General features: G+C 37.7%; 1 protein-coding gene across 1 annotated transcript in view; it reads left to right on the forward strand.

Annotated features, from left to right (window-relative positions):
* The first annotated feature begins 248 nt into the window (after window positions 1-248).
* LOC146003441 (synaptotagmin-15-like) overlaps window positions 249-20,113 on the forward strand; it is a 311,110-nt gene continuing 291,245 nt past the window's right edge. Inside the window, exon 1 of the mRNA XM_083141723.1 lies at window positions 249-345. Coding sequence (XP_082997849.1) covers window positions 249-345 — 97 coding nt within the window. The remainder of the gene's footprint in view (window positions 346-20,113) is intronic.

A 20,113-nucleotide genomic window follows, 5' to 3' on the forward strand; every position in this document is an offset into this window, starting at 1 on the left:
CTTTTTTAACTTCGTCTCCACTGCAGTTAAGATAGTGCCACATTCAATTGAACTATGATTTGTCTGAGGAAAATTCCACTCTGTACATTTCACCAGGTACGAACACAGCAACTGTGGTGCTTATTAAAGGAACACTCTAAGCTGTGCTTATTTTGATAATTAGCACAAATTTTACAACGAATATTTTGTGAAATATTCTACATTGAGAAGTCTAGAATATCTTAACTTATTAATCATGGAATGATTCAATGAAAGCTAAACAAAATGGTGAACCAATAGCCTTGGGAGAGGATGAATTGGCCTTGGAAATATATTTTGAGTACATTGCAGATCTTTTGCTTGTAGGTAGGTTAGCAGTTACACAGGTGTATCTAATGTCATCTATTTCCAAGGCCAATTCATCCTCTCCCAAGGCTATTGGTAGGACATGTTGAATTGAGAAGACATTTCACTGAAATATCCAAGTGTATAAGTTCATGAAATGGGACTGTTTTATCGGAATTTCCAAAGTTCCTGATTTGGGAAGTCCTCATTCGGGAATAAATCCAGTAAAGCAACGTAAATTAGGAGAAACGCATGCGAACTCTCATATGTTTGCATTTGCCGGTGACCAAAGTGATGAAGTATTTACCTTGTCATCAACATGTTAGCTATTGCATTGTTGCTGTGTATTGTTACTTGCCGTAACCGCACCTCACGATCGATATAAGCCAGTTGGCGACGCGGAAGCCGAGGAGGTAAATGATAGACTTTCGATCTTGACACCGAGGTTGCCGGGTTCGAATCCGAGTCTGGGCATGGTTTCTTGAATGTTAATTTCATAAATTTCAGCTAACCATCAGCCGTCCTCATCGTCGCGATTAGCCAAATGTGTCAGAAAGGGAGGCTAACTTACAAAAAAAGAAATACAACCATAAAACAGTGTAAGATCCATTGGTTAACTTTGAATGTACGTAGTACATTCTTGTTATCCGCCTTGGATGGAATATCTTACGTGTTACGTCACGTTTTCTTTTCATCTCCTCGTCTCAAGACGGAAGGCGATTGTCAATGTTTTGATGAAAAGAAACAGGGCGGGGAAGGAAATAAGTGGTGCCGTTAACTTCCATCGCTCTATCATGACGCCCGTCTAATAATTTCCCAGGAGAGTTATACCAGGGCTTGAAATTCCTTTCGCAATGTCCCCTGTGACGTAACTCTCATTTCATCAGCGCTCTGTTGGAATGCCGGGCATTGTTGACCTCATTCTGGATGAACATGTTAGGAAACAATCTAAGGAAAAATTGGTTGTGTTTTTTCCCTCAGCCCTGGCCGTCGCCGCTGCGTCAACAAGCGGATATTGACTTCCCTCTAGCGCCGAGGAATATGCCTCCACTTCCCACACATTTGCGAACCTTAATCCGTGGGACAATAAGGCGCACACGGCGCCAGTATTATTAAAGCGTGAGTAGGGTGCTTTACACAGACGGCTGGCAGCAAAAATAATGAGATTTAATGAGCACTAATGCATGGGTTTGCAATATGGATAATCAACTTCCGTACGGAACGACACGTGCAAAATTCACTTCTATTTCTGGGTCTATTTAATTTGTCATCCTATCTACCGTTAATGCAAAAATATGCCCGCAGTGAAGAAAGTTGTCATGGCAATTCCTAATATGTGCAATTAGAAACTACTTTCAGTCGCCTTTTGATGACCTCCGTGGCGGAGTCCCGGGTTCGAATCCCGTCCTGGGCATTGGTATTCTGTGTGAGTGTCCCATCAATTTCATCATATCATCACTCATTCTCATCTCCGAGATTTGCCAAAAGGTCCATAAAAGCAACTGAAATAAGCCAAATCAATCAATAATTTTTATTGGACTTTTATGTTCCAAATAATGAAATTCAAGAATTATATAGATATCAGAGATTTTTTTGAACCTTTTCAGTGTAATCCTATCTCCACATAGCACATAAAACACAAATTAATTGATTGCTATTTTACGCTAGAGGTACTTACATTTTAATTCTCATGAATTACTTTTACATTTCCTTGGAGGAGTGATTCTTACAGCGCGCTAGGACGTAAGGGTACCGGGTTCGAATCACGGCCTAGACATGGGTGTAATTTCTGTGTGTCCCTTCACCAGGAGCGTATATTCTAGGCTAGTTAGGCTATCTGCGAAGCCTGAAGTCTAGAGAATAAAATACAGGAGAAAAATCGATCAGAAATTGTAAATATTATTATTCATATGAGTGAGATGATGATGCTGATTCTGGAGTTGGCAACCTGATTTCAAATGAGTTGGTAACCTGATTTCCAATGAGTTGGCAACCTGATTTCCTATGACTTGGCAGGCTGATTTCTTATGAGTTGGCAACCTGCTTTCTTATGAGTTGGCAACCTGATTTCTTATGAGTTGGAAACCTGATTTCTTATGAGTTGGCAACCTGATTTCTTAGGAGTTGGTAAATTTATTCACGTGACATAGTGAGATAGTCCAGATCTTGGACTCAGTATACGCCACTACCCTTAACCTATTTCACCATTTATCATCATCGTGGCGATTAGCCAAAAGTGGAAGAAAAGCAAAGTAAAATAACCTAATTCAGTAAATCAATCTACTTTGCACTTCATTAGAAAAAAATCCCAACACCTACATATATTGTAATAAACATGTTGAGGAAAATATTTTTTTTATAAACAACACTTCCCGAATTAAATACATTAGTCTGGGTATGAGAGGTTTTTAAACGTAGTAAAATATATTTTCGCTGCTCTTACTGTTTTGCAACAAATTTCTAATGGTACGATGGGTACTGAATTTTAATGGAAAATACTTTAGCTTTGATATTTTCCTCGTATTTAGTCAAATTGAAAATGTTCATTGCCACTTTTTAGCTAACTAAATTTCATCCAACCAGTATCTCTTTGATTTTCTCAATACTCTTGCTCAATGTGCATATAATGCAAACAAGGAAGTGACAGGAAACAAAATAGCTGGGTATCTTCGATAACAAACACACCAGCACATATGCCACACCCACACAATTCAACAGCAAGTAAATCTCCACCTGCGGCCAACAGTATGGCAGGAACTAATGTAACGAGTAAGGCCAACAGAGCTTTTAAGTTTCGATATGAACTTTAAGGAGAGAATATAACCTCCACCAGGCGCAAAACAAACCTAGAAGAAGGCTAAATTATCAAGTTTTTATGATTATTTTTTTATATATTTTGTTATTACTTTGTCTTTTATATTTTATAAACAGGGTGGCCCCGAATTAAGGGGGCACCTTTTGTCAGCCTGTAACTTTTGCATTAATTGAACTAGTATTTTTGTAAAATTATCTTCTTTTACATGTATGTAACATCTAACATCGCTAAGGAAGTTAATGTTGTTTAGAATGACAGCAAGTCGCCAAAGTATTGATCAGCGTGTCAAATGTATAAGTTTATTTTCCATTACCAATAACGTGTCAGAAGTTTAGCGACGAATTGTGCAGGAATACGGACCTCAGCACCTACAGTAAACGTGACACTATCTCAAGAACCAACAACTTATTTTACGCAACCGGAAGTGTTTGAGACGTTAAAATCAGGCACGCTACGAACAGATAGAAAGAAAGACAATGAATCTTCAGAAAATTAGCAGTGGCAATATTATAAATAAGTTCTCAATGTTAAACGTAATTGATTACGTTACCCTTAATTCATGGTCACCCTGTAATACATATTTCTAATATGAGGCATATATTTCCTGAAAATAGTATGTCTACTTAATACTTCTTAATTGCTGATAAGATGGAAAAGAGATAATGAAACACGTCGATTAGGCAGTAGTAGAGTATTTGTTGGTTGTAACAGCCTCTTAAACTTTCGATGGGATCATTAAAACCCCAAGACATGACGGTAACTCTAAGACTGTATCAGTCTTGCACACAGCTGGGTTGTAAAGACTCCATCGATGTCTGACCGCCAAGCGCCTTGTTTATAGGTAACCCAATTAACATTGCAATTTTGCAGCTTGTATATCTTTCACGGCTATACATCTTGATAGAAATTGTCTGCCATAATGCCCAATGTTCGTGGTATGAAGTAATGTTTATTGCTCGACTTGTTTGTGTGGGAACTCACCTGGTGAATTTTCTTCATTCTTTTGGTCCTTGAACTAGTGCAAACTCTATATGTTACAATAATAATAATAATGTTTTGTAGGGAAGTAAATTCGAGAACAAAATTACTCTTCTCGCACACACACACACACACGAAACCAAACAGGTAAAGCACTTCTTTCAGGAAAAGGATGTCCCAAAACATTACATGGAAATCACGATATGTATACCATGATATTTTTCACGATATTAATGCTTATATTTACATACGTGATTTGTGTTAATACGAGGGCGATTCAATAATTATTGTCCCCGGCATACTTAAAGGATATGAATTGCAATGAATGATGGGGATATTGTAGCCTAATGTCTTAGATGCCTATATGCAAAATTTCAGAACCGTAGGTGCTATAATAAATTTGTTTTTCTCGTGTTAGGTGTGAGAGGTAGCACGTAGTTTGGAAAATGGATAAAACCGAACAACGAGCTGTCATCAAGTACCTCCAGAAAAAGGGGCTAAGCCCAAAGGAGATTCATGAGGACATGGTCAGTGTGTTGGGTGATGGGGCTCCTACCAACCAGGTGGTAAAAAACTGGTGCCGCGATTTCCGTTGCGGCAGGGAAAGCTGTCAACAGGCCCCTGGTGCTGGTCCTCCAACAACAGCATCCACCCCAGAAAACATTGATGCTGTACATGACATGATTATGGCTGACAGAAGAATCACGGTGCAACAGTTAGCAGACATCATGCACATCTCTGTAGGCTCAGTGGAAACCATTGTGCATGAACACTTGGGATTCAGAAAGGTGTCAGCGCGATGGGTCCCCAAAATGTTATCCAGTGAACAACAGAAAGACAGAGTTCAATGTTCAAGGGCTGGTTTGGAGCTGATGGGGGCAGACCTGAAGCAGTTCTGTGGTAGATTTGTGACAGTGGATGAGACATGGCTCCACCACTATGATCCCGAGTCCAAACGACAGAGTATGGAGTGGCGGCACAGCAATTCACCTTCTCCCCGCAAATTCAGGGTGCAAGCATCAGCACGCAAGGTTATGGCCACATTTTTTTGGGATGCGAAGGGTGTGCTCCTTATTGACTACCTGGTGGGACACACTGTTACTGGGGACTATTATGCAGCCCTAATCCCTAAGATACGCGAAGCAATCAAGGAGAAACGGCGTGGGATGTTGCGGCGAAAAGTGCTGTTTCACCACGATAATGCTCCAGCACACAGAAGCCATGTTACTGGTGCCGCAATCCATGCTGCTGGTTTCCATGTGTTGGAACACCCTCCCTACTCACCCGACCTCGCCCCTAGAGACTTTCATTTGTTCCCGAAGTTGAAGGAGCACCTCAAGGGGACGCATTTTCCCTCAAATGCTGCTGTTATGGACGCTGCGGAAGAATGGCTCACGGCTCAGCCACAGACATTCTTTGAAGCTGGCATAGTGGCTTTACAGCATAGGTGGAAGAAGTGCATTACTGTGAAGGGGGACTTTGTGGAAAAATAATACTGCTTATATGTCAGGGACAATAATTATTGAACCACCCTCGTACAATGAAACAATTTTAAGATACATTAAGATACATTCGACCTTCAAGTATTGAGAATTTATTGATTCAGGAAGGAGACTGACTGGAAGGTTGAGAATGTAGTGGTATTTGTACAGAGCTTTCATCAGCGAGTCGTAGCTTGGATCCTAAGCAAGGGGAATGTTTTCTTTTTAACAACGAAGAAAAGTGTAATATTGATCACCAAGTACTTCGATGAGCACGTCAAATTTGATCTTCCAATCAGTACATTAGTTTCTGTACTAGGTACTCTACCTCTGGACGGCATACAAAATAGGAAAGGATAAATTCTCGATAGGTTCCATAGCTATCATTCTAAACTTCCCCCACGTGTCTTTTTTTTTTTTTTGTCCGTTCAAAACACCTGAAGGAACATCATATATCCAACTAAAGCACAAATAATATAAAGGGAGCATTATCACTTTGATAGCGAGAACCTGGTCTCCCCGATGGCGCAGTGGTAGCGTCGTCGCCTTGTAGTCAAGGGGTATCGGGTTCGATATCCGGTGGAGGCACATAGTGGTTCGGATACCACTTTAAACTGTAGGTCCAGTCTCAATTACCCTTACTGTACATAAAGTGGACTTAAAACACTAACTTCACTAACGTACTAACTAACTAACTAGTGAGAACCTAAGGTTCCAGCCTAGAGTTCTAACTTTATGCATTAAACATCTCACATGGCTATAACTATGTAGTTATTTCTATAAAGTTATGTGAAGTTCTCCATTTTGTTATTTCAATCTCTGATACAGATATCATATTGTAAAAAGTTATGTGTCTATTAATGACTTCCGAGCTTTCCCGTAGTGTTGTATTTAGGCATAAATAACTACGTACCGAAGTCTTTTTCAACAAGAATTTATATGCTGCTGGATTTTTAGTCAAACAGTTTTATAAAAATACATATATATAATTAATATTATATATGAATTTTTATATAGCATATGACAACTGGAGATATGTAACTTGCATATAATATTCGTTACCTATCCTTCTCTATTTCATTAAATTGTAATTGTACGTATGGCTGAGCCGATACCACTTTCAAGAGTTACCCATAGCAATACCGATACTCTTATCGATTCCCACCGATACCTATATCGGTGCTTGAAAATTGTTACAGTTAATTAATATTAGTAGGTGAGTATTCTGAGACGACACTCCAGTGGTGAGGTGGACCGCCAAACCCACAGCAATTACGAGAGACCCCAAATCCAAACACCAACCTTCCCAAAACTAATCAAACTTGATTTTCCTCTCCTCCATGGTTTCTCGCACGTCTCCCTCGTTAGCCTGAGGAGCGCAGACTGGAGGGTTATAATCTTTGGAAGTCCAAAAGTAAACTTCCTACTATTTAAAAGAAAATTCCCCTTAAAGCAATAAACTATTTATTTTAGATTGACTTCCTCAAACTAGAAAATTCGTGGACCAATAACACTGTTTATCTCATCACGCAATTGGAAGTTGAGAGTAACCTTCCTACCACTACCCGCCATGAAAACACTTAAGATCAAGACAGAGAAAATTCCCAGAACTAGTAAAACTACAAATTTTGCCCCTTGCCCCTTTTAGGTTATGCAAACAGTAAGACATCCCTGTTTATATTCACAAATGGCTGTTAATTCCCAGAATACACATGAGAATTCCCCGCTGAAAGAGAATTCACAAATTAGTACACAGGTAACAATAACGAAAACACCCTGGGTGATGAATATGTGGAATTATTTAAATTATGTACGCAGGTGTACAGACAACTATAATTTACTGTAAACCCAAAAATAAATGAAAACTCTGCTGGAGAATGAAAATCAAAATTTTCACAAAGCAAGAGATAATATGTTTTGGTACATTGAAATGTACTCAAGTTATTTACACTTGAGTATATGACGTGCTAATCACCTGACATTTTTATCCCAAAAGTTATTCTACTCAGACTCAAATAAGGTTTATGACAAGAAATTTATGCAAAACGGAATTACTCTTTCCATCAAAAATTCATGACTTGATGGTGCACCGCACAACTTTATCATCAAATTTATTGTCATACTAATAATAATAATAATTAAGTTACATTACCTCTAAACAGTCTTGCACTGTAGCGTACCAATGCTTAAGCTTATAAAATCGTTCAAAAACAACTAGTGCAGCACAAACAAAGCTATTTACATATATATTGCCACATCATGAATCGTGTTCATTATTGACTGCACGTCAGAAAATAATACGACGAAGTATGTACACGTATTAAACTGATTTGTATTACAGGCAAAAATGAAAGACTTGGTTAGATTTTCAATCTACAATAACAAGAAATCCAGACATCAATTTATCTGCATGAATCAGGTTGCAAATTCACTGTGCTGAGGAAACTGTATTACCTGATATACATATGCAACTCTTCACCTCAAAATTTTTAATTATTTCTTCTCAAAATTTTTAATAATATCTCCTCGGAATTATCTCGGATTTATATTGATTCTCATTCTTGGTTACGCGTACTTTTATGACACTCGAAAGTCTACTTATCTGGATCATATCACGACAAATCCTTATTTTTTTAAGATGGCGGAGTCGCCAATTTTGTTCTTATGCATGCATTATCTGCATCGTTTTATGTTGGCTTCGACCAACTTGCACCAAAGTTCACGTGGAAATCTGAACTACGCTACCATTCGCGATTAAAATTACCACCTGATTACCGCTTCCAATATGGCTGCTCTATGTAGGATACATCTTTTTACATTCAGTAGTAGTACATAATAGTAGTGTGTTGTCATGGCTGGTATGGAAGAAACCAGAGGCGTGGTGTGCATGTAGCCGGTGTTATCGCAGGTAATCGCAAAATGTAAAGAATTAAAAAGTTGTTTCAATAAAATGACAATATTGTTAAATACGTTAATGAACACCGTTGCCGTCGAGTAGATATTGCCTAGGACATTTTTTCTGCAGCCGACAGAAGCGATGAGGGAGGCCGTTCCGTTACCCTGAAGAAGCAACAACGGAGAAGAGGGCGCCAATGCAAGGAAAGAGCGGGGAAGGACTTTGGGGCTTAGTGTGCTATGGAGTTATTCATATGCCTGTTAAGGGGCCCTGTTGCCGTTCAGACCTACCGGATCAGCCAGTTTTGTCACATCGGATTGGCAGAAAAGAGCTAAATCCCGCCTAAAAGAGGAATACCATTTCTGTGAAGCGACTATAGGTAGACTGTAGAGCCAAGGCTGGATTGAACTACAACTAAGACCAGTTAGGTAATATTAGACGAAAATTTATAATGCGTACATGCAAAGAGTTCAAAAATGTCGGAAGCTTAATGATGGTCTATAATGCTTACGTTAGAGCGAAAATTGAATACGCAAGCATAGTGTGGCACCCTCAAACCCTGTAAGATTTAAACAAAATAGAACAAATTCAAATTAATTTCTTAAGACACCTAAAGTATAAAGTAGATGGTATTTACCCTCAAATGGAATCCCGTGAGAGCCTTCTCAGATATTTTAACCTAACAACTCTCAACAGCAGACGCATCATGCATCAGCTTATTTTTCTCCACAAAATTTTAAATAATCTCATTGAAGCTCCTTTGGCCCTGTCACAGTTCTAATTCTACTTCCCCTTAAGCAAATTACGACCAAGAAGGCAACTCTTCAGCTTCCGTCGTAATAGAACCAACGCTCTGGCAATATCTCCAATTTGTAATATGTGTAAAACATTTAATGATACCATCAAAAGTGAAAACAGTGTGGACTTATTTTGCCCGACCGCAATTTTGAAAAGGAATATACTAAAATTACATAAATTACGATAGAACCTAAGACTTGTGTGTTTGTTAAATGTTTTCTGTCTATATACTAAATTGAGCTGCGCAATTTGTCAATAATGTTATCACAAAATTATTGTATAATGAACGCCATAAATGGGTAATATACCTGTTGCGTTCAATTTCTGAAATAAATAAATAGAATCCGCGAAAGTGTCCTGCGGCATTTTTACGGACCCCGCAAATGAGCAAAACACTAGAAAAGTATCGACCGATATCTGTAAATAATATACAACCGATACTTTCTGATACATCAGCATCGGTATCGGCTCATCCCTAATTGTTCGTAAATTAAAAATTGTTCATGAAAGTCTATCTGCCATATAGCTCTGCATATTATTCAATCAGCCTCTGAACACTACGTTATTTCGTGCGTGGAAAATGGGAGAAAGTTGGTGACAATTTGTATGAACACTGATCTACTTATGCTAAGGCGCTGAAAGGTCAACCTCACTTCCATGTAATACACCATGGACTGCATTTAGCAGACTAACGAAACTCTGGCGACTTGCACTATGACCAGTATAATTCTGTGTGTTGTCCTGTGTTTTGTCCTTATGTGTGCTGAGTGCCCCTTTACAGCCTCAGCTTTTTAACCGAAGTCAGAATGTTTTAAGATTTTTAGTAGTTATACGACGTTACAGCTATGTTATTTGTTATGGTAAGGGGCTAGACCCCGTATAACGTGACGGGTGCAAAATAGTGCTGACTGACAATAAACAACACACACAGATTCTTCCAGGTTCCAATGCAGTACTTCCAGAATTTTAATGTTATATGGGTTGCCTGTACGTACACAAGGCACACATGTGGGATTTACTTCAATATTGTGTCCAAGATTGTACTTCCCAGCTTGTTACGGGAAAACTAACAGAATTTTGTTTTTCCATAATCTTTATCTAATGCTTACATATGTAACAAGTATATTTCGCGACATATTGTTGGGAAGTAAAATGTCGGTAATTAAACCATATTCAACATAAGTGAATTTAGGTGTACTTTTCTTTCCTCTTACAAATACATCCATCAAGTAACAAAAAAATCTCCGCTGCACTCGGAAGTCGCCACGTCACAACAAAGACAGGCGATCCATCCACTAATTTGTCATCGTCCTTCAAGTGGGAGGCTGACAAGCAGTTTGCGACATCCTTCGGCAGCAGCTCCTCCTGAGTGACGCTCCATTACGGCCTCTGATCCCTTCTTGGGCGCCGATGCTCAAAATACTTTAAAGTTCGGCGTCAGATTACTTTCAAGACAAGCTGCCTGGGAAAAACCTTTCAACAATCGCCAGTACGAAATTAGATAAATGTGAAACAATATAACTTTGTTCCTACAATTATATTATTCCAATTAGTATGTAATTTTTTCTGTAGCCTTTACTATTTACACACAATCTAAATCGGCACATGAAACTGTTGCTGTATATTGATAATTTTAGGAATCTACAACTACATATTGCTGTTGATAGTCACTTGATTAAGACCTCACTTCGATTTCTCACAGGTATCTTTATTTTCGATTTCACTTAAAATATCTCCGTTCAGTCACATTTAACCACAGTAACCTATGCAATGTGAACTGTCTTAAAATATTTTGTTCATATTTATATTTCATTCTTATTTATTCTGCACTTCAGTCGCGTTTCATTGTTAATTGTGCTGCATAATTATTTTCAATGTATTGTAACTGAACTTTAGATTCCTAGTCTAATACCTAATTTAATATGATCTATTCCTATCGTTAAGATAACTTGAACAAGGAAGATAAGACGATTGATTAATGCTGTAAAAGAAATTGAAGGAAATGCCTTTTCTATCTTAAATATTCACTTCTCCCAAAATATGTTGTTAATTTGATATAATTCAACATAACAACATTTTTCCTGCCAAAATGTATGCAGAAAATAAGTAACTATGTTCGTGTTTCAGTCTCTTTTCTTTTTTGCAGGGTCATTAGCAGACACAATGTTGATCAATGCTGAATGTGTTGCCGTTTTAACATGGCGTCTGAAGAGTGTTCCATGCGATGAGCGCGGTTTCAGCGCAAATTTTGGAAGACTGGATTTCAGAAAAACTTCCAGCAATGGTCAAAATTGTGCTTGGTAATCACTCTACAAGGAAAGAAAAAAGAATGGAGGTTCTAAGTTGGCTGAAACACGAAAATAGTTACTTATTTTCTGGACACCCTGCATGTGTGAGATTTGAACTCAATTCATTCTTGTTTCATTTACATAAATGTGATGATTAATTTCCCTGTCTCAATTCCAAAATGAAGACTTTCACATAACGATGAACAGTATATCTTGTTTAAAGTAAAATATACTAATTTATATTTTATTATTTCTTTGGAAAATAACTTCAGTAGCCATTGTTCCTTGTATTGTTCGTATGGAGATTTTAATTTTACCTCGGCAAAATTTATTCAATCCAATCTTCACTATGTTGATGCTACGGATATTGAAGGAAGCGTATTGCAATGCATTTATGTAATTAACATGAGCATTAAGATGACCAAACCGAAAATGAATAAACACAAGAAAATATCAAAATATTATACTCATATAGAAGCTATCCATATTTTTCCATTTCACTATATATTCTTTACAACTTTTTCTTCTCGTGTTAACAAGTATTGATTTCATATTTTTATTTAAAGTTCAAGTGTTATTGTCATTTGTTCTTTGTAAAAAAAATTAAAGAAGGAACAATTTGTAGCTCTCAATTTAACAATTACTTTTCAGTTATCATCATCAATAAATCTTTCTTCATCACACAACGGACCTTCCTCTATTCACTGTATCCTTTGATTCTTGCTTTCAGAAAAAGTTTCTCTATTTCATTTGTTCAACAAACAACTTGCAAAAGTTTCCAACTTTTTACTTCAACATTTCATTTCAATCACGTTTCTACAAGTTTTGAATGGAAGCTCATAGTGATATTGAATCCTTCCTTTTCCCAGATAGCTTACAATGGACTGAGTTATCTTATTCAGACTGTTTCACAAACCTTAGCATCAACTGCCATTGCACTGTTGCTCTACCTACATATTTTTTTTTAACACTGGATATGAGCTGACCGAATATATAAATTTTAACATTCCGATCCCCTGATATAGGGTAGCTAATAACATAGTATGATATAACTTTACCCGTTTCTAGAAATTTCTTAATGAACTTGGCAACCTGTCTGAATGTTGTTTCTTGAAATCTTTCACAATAACACGACATGATCTGAACGATCGGCCCTAGTTTCCGTGGATTAACATCGTCGTCATACAAGACACATCTAAAAAGAAAACATTTAGATTTCAACAGAATAAGTGTTGAAATTAAGCATACGGTTTGGTTTCTTAGGAAATTGTAGCTCGTTTTGATACGTTATATTGCTACCTTTCCATTAAAAAAATACTTTCATTTGAAGATGGTGCATTTCAATATGGTTGCCGGCCTAACGAGTTTTTCCCTTTTCCTATATCGTGTATCGGGACGTTTGATGCGTGTTTCCATACCTGTTCCTGATTGGTAGCATTATTTTGATTGGAGATATTGCAACATTAAAGACATCTCTACAGAGCATCCAGTGTGCCAAGTATATATTCCAAAGAGTGTAGCTTTGTAACTCATTGAATTATTTCATTCAAGTGCAATAAAAGACCAGTTCTCTGAGATATGTAGGTGCCACAAGAATGTCAGCTCGAGGCTTCTGAACTTTAAGTAGTTACTATTGTAATGTGTTTGTCAGCGACCTCCACTTCTCCCCCTTCCCTCCTTTACTACAGACTATGTTTCAGCGTGTTTATAAGAACACAGTAGCGCAGCTGAAGTTTTGAAATTATGAGTTGTGTTCGTTATTCTCTTAAAATGTTGTCAAAGAATTTATTAAGGAAATATCAGCAGAATTTCTACGTTCGAATCACCAAAGGAGGAACATTAATTTATCTTCTAGAATATTGACATTCTTTGATCGATTTCGCTAAAAATCCAACACCAGGAGCAACGGAGAACTGGCAAGACATCTACAGCGAATACAAAATGCATGTGTGCGTTTTATTAATAACATCAACTATTTTGACCAATTTACCCTGGCTTTCAAGGACCTAGATTGGTTCGACCTTTCCACTTTTTCTTTTATTTTGTTATTTTCTATTTTCTTTGATATTTTGATGTTTTTAGTTTATATGTATTTCGCAAACTGTTTGCTATTCAATTCAATTTGTAAAAGGTAAAGTAGAGATGGTTATTTACAATATTATAAACTCAAGAAAGTACGAACCCCCTCAAGCAGATTTGGCTACACTTAAAACAGGCTCAACATGCCCATATGAGCTTTTTGCTCAAGTGTGGAATCTTGTCTAATCCAAGATTTTTGTAAAAATGCCCTCATGGATTCCATGAGAAAGTACGAACCCCCCTCAGATTGATTTGTCTACACTTACAAAAGGCACTTCTGTAAGATTGTTGTCCATAAATTTGTTAAAAATATGCCCCTCTTGGGCCATACTTAAAACTAGGCTATACCCACCTATATACACCTACACCCACCCACACCCACCCACGCATATTCACTTCCGGTCCACTTCCGGTCCACTTCCGGTCCACTTCCGGTCCACTTCCGGTCCACTTCCGGTTCACTTCCGGTCCACTTCCGGTCCACTTCCGGTCCACTTCCGGTCTACTTCCGGTTTGCCTACTTCCGGTCCACTTCCGGTTTAAGTTCAACTGGATACCATTCAATTTGTTTATCTATTATTAAAACAATTCAAAACACAGAGACCCTCTAGAATTGCTCCGTGACTCTCTCATTTCTTACGTCATAAACATATGATTTTTCACCTATGAGAATGACGCTACATATGGTGTCATCTGGTAAAGCCTCGTGGAATTCACAGATAATTTTAATGTTTGTCCTGTCATTAACCACAACTTGTTTCCTTTTTGAAGTGTTGATTACAAACATGGGTCTCTGTGTTTTGAATTCATCTGGTGAGTAATACATATCAGTACTGCCAGTAGTGACACGCTTGAAAGCCGAAAAAGCCTCATATAATTTAAGAAAATCATCCTTGGACATGTCTAAATTGTAATTTTCTCTAGGAAATACCTCATTTCTGCCATTTTTAAGATATATGTTCTTGATGTTGCAGCTATCAAATTTACTTGAATTTTTTTCCTGATTATTGTGTCTTCCAGTCTGAAACAATACCACCACAAAATCTGGCATGTCGTATTGTATGCTGGAGAATGAGTTTGTAGCATCAAATTCATAATATGTGCCAGATGCGGGCTTCTGTACAGATTGATATGTATAAAATTGCAGAGGAATCTGTGGATTTTTTAGGATATCAGCTTTGTATTTAAGAGCGTAACTGGCCTCATATTCAACAACAGGGATTCTTAGCTCCATAGTCTGAATAATGCATTTTCCTGCATCTGGTAAGGTATTAGGCAGAGCTTCTCCTGTAGAGTTTAATGTGCTGTATCTCATCAAAGCATTATTATCATTGGCAGCTCTTCTAAATGTAATTCTTAACCCACCCTTCCACATAATTTCTTTGTAATCCGAGAAGAATCCTGGCAATAGGCGCATGGGGAACAGCACTGTGTGGCTCTTGGTTAATATTTTATCACCAGCCTCAAATCCACCGATTTTGTAGTATGAAGCTTCGGTTTTGGATAATTTTAGTGTGGCCAAAGCTGTGGAGGTAATGCCGGGATAATCCACTCTGTTTATAACAACGCCATGTTTTCTGATCTCAATTTCAGAGAACAGATGCGGCACAAAATTATCTACCAATCTTATATTTGAATTTGCCGGATAATCTGTTCCATCGAGCTTTACAACATCAAATTTGATGTATAGATCTGCTCTGTGGGGGTGTATAAATCCATCCCCTACATCAAGATCAACCTCAATCTCTGTGTTGGGTTGATTTAAATTTGCAAATGTCCTCCTGTTTGGGGGGAATGATTGTAGCTCATAACTCTCAATATTTTCCATTGTATGTATTTTTATTTAAATATTAATCTCTATGATTGCAGTTGTTGTGGCTCCAGCAAAATCAACTAATTCTTCTTTTTCATTAGTGACCATCAACTCAATGTAATCTATTCTATTATGGCACACAGGAAAATATAATGTTGGGGATGGATTGTAGATGATGGGCTCCATGAATTCAGAATTAGGTTTGAATGTTGCAATGATGCCGGTTTGTTTGTGAGTGCCTATGCCATTTGATTTGGTGATCATACCCTCGGCCACATTACAGTGAATATTCAGAGTCTCTATGGCTAAGAATTTAGGTATATTCATAGCAGTGTGTTTGATGGCCGGTTCAAGTTTTGTGTTGTTCTCAAAGCCTAACAGCTCTCCTATAGTACCCAGATCCACTGTTTCTGTAGCAGATACAATCTCTACTCTGTGAGTGACAGAATTTTGACTTAACACTATACCTCTGGGTAATTGAGCATTTAGAGTGGACAGATTATATTGCCCTGGAGTGATGACAATTTTTTGATCCCCTACTGCAATTTTGTTGTTGTGGTGTGTAATATTAGGGATTAGGTACATGCCGTAAAATGCTCTGAGAGCTATTGTTTTGGGATACACTATGTCATCATGCAATTTGAGTTTCAATATTGAATTTTGGCTGGTGAGATGGAATACCCCCATGATGTTTCAGATACCACAAGGCCTTTTGAAAATTTTCAATTGATGGTTTATTTATTTGAGACATATATCTGAGAACAGATAAACACAAATGTCCGCAATTAACATCTTTGAAGTTTTGAACACGGGCATTATTGTAATAAAGATTAGCTGATTTTAGATATTTTATTAAATTTTCAGGTGGAACACCTCCAAATGAATCAAACACAAATGCCTCATTGTTTAAATATTTAAGATAACAGATCCAGTGAGTGCCCTGATTTTTGTACTGATCCAAATTAACAATGCCACACTCTTTGTTGAGTGGTTGTTCTGGTAAAGAATCAGACATGTACACACCCCTAAAATGTTTGATGCCCAGTGGCTTGATTAAAGCTTCAATATCTTGGTTTGTAAGCGGCTCTTGTTTTTTTTAAACTTATTCATGGCTCTCTTAACACCTTTGCCTTTTTTCTCCATGGCCAGGTTATGGCGCCTCTGCTCATCTAATTCTGCCCTATTTTTCTTGGCATCTATTACTGTTTTTGCTATGGCAGCTGATCCCCCAGCCAAGCTCCCCACAGCCCCGAGAGCAGCTAAGATGGCCGGGATGGTAAATATAAATCCCCCTGTATGCAATTTTTTTCTTGATTGCTGTAATTTTTTTAATTGGGGGGTACTAAGCAACAATTTCATACCATGGCCCTTTGCAATACAAGAGCTTTTTTTCTTCCGCTGCTTTTTGGTCAAAAGACTGTCAATAGTTTTAAGAGATTTGAGACCTGCATAAGGTATTTGATACATAACACCCTTGGCCTTCATTGTAGGTTTATTATATACATATTCACAACCCCCACCCCAGTTTTTGTTTGGTGCTCATAGCTATGGTGGTCCCCAATGCTGCTATTCTCTCACTCAAAGAAGCATCTTTGCTTACAAATCTACCAAATGCAGCCTCTTCTAATTTCTTGTCTGCAACATGTCTCTTGTCAAGATCAGAATGTGTGTTGTATGCTATGTCATGGTCTCTACAAGCAGCATCTAGGGGATTAACACCAGGATCCCCTCTGTTTAATCTATGATCCAATTTTGTACCTGGACCACAATACTGATAGCCTGGAATGTGTAGTTCAAATGGCAGCTTGTTTATAATGTCATTAACCAGGCCCCGACCCTCAGAAATATTCCAAAATTTAGGTGGTAGAGTATTAATAATTTTTATGAGATATCCAATCCCCTTAGGGTCATTCACTATAAAATTAGACAATTTTGTGCTTATCATGTCCATAATTCCAACCTTTTCATTGTAAAAATTGTGGTTCCCAGCATTTTCCTCCCCAGCTATCACCAATAACCTATCTACAAGTTTCCTGACATCATCAACCCAGACAAATTCTTTAGGCAGGGTGTTGTATTGTTTGATTCCACTGCCAGTCTTGATCTGTGACCATATGGGCTTGATTAAATTATTGTATTTTGCTCCACTGCTCGACTTGACTCTTTTTTGTGTGGGATCATTGTTCTGGTATAGAGCATCTGATTTTATTAATATTTCTTTGTAATCCTCATAATCTTGCTCTGTATAGCTGCCAGGCCTTTTCCTAGTCATCAGTTCCCACAACCCAGGTGTTCCGGTGTACTTAACAAAAGCACCTTTTTCTCCGAGACGAGATTCTGAATATACAATTATATCATCTCCCATAAATGTTACTCTGAAATTGCCAATTCTATGAATGATGCTGCCGTCAAGCTCTGTATCGGCATATAAGCCAAAAACCTCATCTTTGTTGTCTTTAGGTGTGGTTAAATATTTTTGAGCAAGAAGACCCAATTCAATAGGATCCTGACTAGCCTCAATTCTTCTAGGAGCAACAGGACTAGGTGTATGAATACTGGAAAGTGGAGTGAATGGATAATCTAATATGTTCCTTGCAGCTACAGGTACGAGCTCTGTGATCAAATCTTGATTTTGCTCTGTAACAGTTTTGATATTCTTACCTAAATTATTAATAGCATCAATTACAGGCTGTTCTGCTTGTTTGTGTTTTTCATAGATTCCTCGGTTCTCTGATTTCCATCCCTTAAATCTTTTTACAAGATAATCTCTTAACTTAAGATCATCAATGATTGGCCTTTTCATGTTTATTTATATACGTCTCAACGTCTAGAAAATCGTTGATTTTACTTCTATATTTGCCAGTATTAGGTGTTCTTGTCATATCAATTGTGACAAACCCATAACTGTCCTGGTTCCAGCACCTACTGCAAAATTTAGAAAAATCATTGTAGCTCAAGTCCCCACCTACATATTCATCATGTATGTGTTTGAGGTTGGTATGATCTTGATGAAACACACATATAAAATTGCTGTTGTCTCGGATCAGCTGCTTCGGTATTTTTGAAAATGTCTGTGCCAGGTAGAAGCAATCAATGTTTTTGTGTCGGCCCTGTGTAAAGAAATTTCTAACCTTGTTTTGATTATCCAGTATAATGTCATCAAACACAACAACAGAATTATCGAGACATTCATGAAGTGGCTTAACATCTGGTTCAAAAGTGGCTATATCCAATCCATCATATAGCTTCATCAGCTGCTGATATTTTAATTGTTCCAAGCTCTTAGAGAAAACATACAAGTGCCTGTTTTTCCAGTCTAACCAGTTGGGTGCCAATCAACCATTAGTGTAGTTTTACCACAAGCCGATGGCCCAACAATAAGACATCTAATATTTTCAGGCAGCAAGTTGCCATTTCTCTTATTCTGTTGTTCAGGTTCTGGCAGCCTTTTTATAACATCCCAGGTGCTCATATTATCACTTTGTCTGCATCGATCCAGCTGTTTTCCGGATGACCTAGCCATTTGACAAGTAACTTATTGCCTTTTCTGCGGATGATTTTTTCTATGAGATATGTGTCAGGCTGTTTAGTTTTGCTGAGCTCTTGTTCATAGAATCTGCCTTTGAGAATTTCTCCTCGGTGATCTTTTATTATATATGTGTTAAGGGTCCCGGGTTTAACTTGAACCACTGTAAATAATTCTGTGCTCCAGTTTCTTGTAAAGCCTCTCTTGAATAAGTGCTTATATTTGCTGATTCTTACTTGATCACCCACCCTGTATTTGGCCCTTCTTGTTGTTGGCTGGTATCTAGGATAATAAACAGTCCTGATCAATTTTTGCTCATCAGATGAAGTTACTTCAGAGGGTTTCATGTTGATTGTGGAATGGACCGAGTTGTTATATTTATGTAGAAGTTCTGGAAGAATATTAATCCATTTATAATTACCTTGAAGTGTAAATTGTTTATACATAAGATTTTTTAAGGTTCTGTTGAATCTCTCTACAATTGAGGCTTTGAGATCACTGTAACTCGAGTAATGTTTTATTGCCTGGCTTTTAATAAATTGTTGAAACACTGAATTATAAAATTCTTTGCCATTATCTGTTTGCAAATAGCGGGGTGATCTTCCTGAATGATTGATGATTGTCCTGAGGGCTTCTGTAACACATTTTCCAGTCTTGGATTTGAGTGGCACAGCCCAGGCAAATTTTGAAAATGTGTCTATTACAGTGAGTAGATACTTGTAGCCCTTGTTGATTTTGTCTAAGTTTTTCAACTGTCCACTTGACAACTCAATCAAGTCGCTTTGCCATAAATCATCTATGCCTTTTGTGACTACTGGGAGTCTCTTAAAATTATGTCTGGCTTGTCTGTGTAATTCATCAACTATAATTTGTCTAGACATAATATGTAAACAGGAATATTGCAACTATGGGGTGTTCAGCAGCTGAGACTGCAGGATTTTCTAAATATAATTTGTCTCCTATTTGTATTTTAAATTCCAAAGTGCCATCATCTTCAGTATAGGCTGTTTCTAATGTGTTGGGATCTGTAAAATCCTCCAATTCTACACTGGTGATTTTCACTTTGTTCTCAGCATTTGTTATTGATAAGGTAGGGTAGTGGTGTGCCTGTGGCT

This window comes from Lepisma saccharinum, chromosome 20, assembly GCF_977018435.1.
Source record: "Lepisma saccharinum chromosome 20, izLepSacc3.1, whole genome shotgun sequence".
NCBI classification, from domain to species: domain Eukaryota; kingdom Metazoa; phylum Arthropoda; class Insecta; order Zygentoma; family Lepismatidae; genus Lepisma; species Lepisma saccharinum.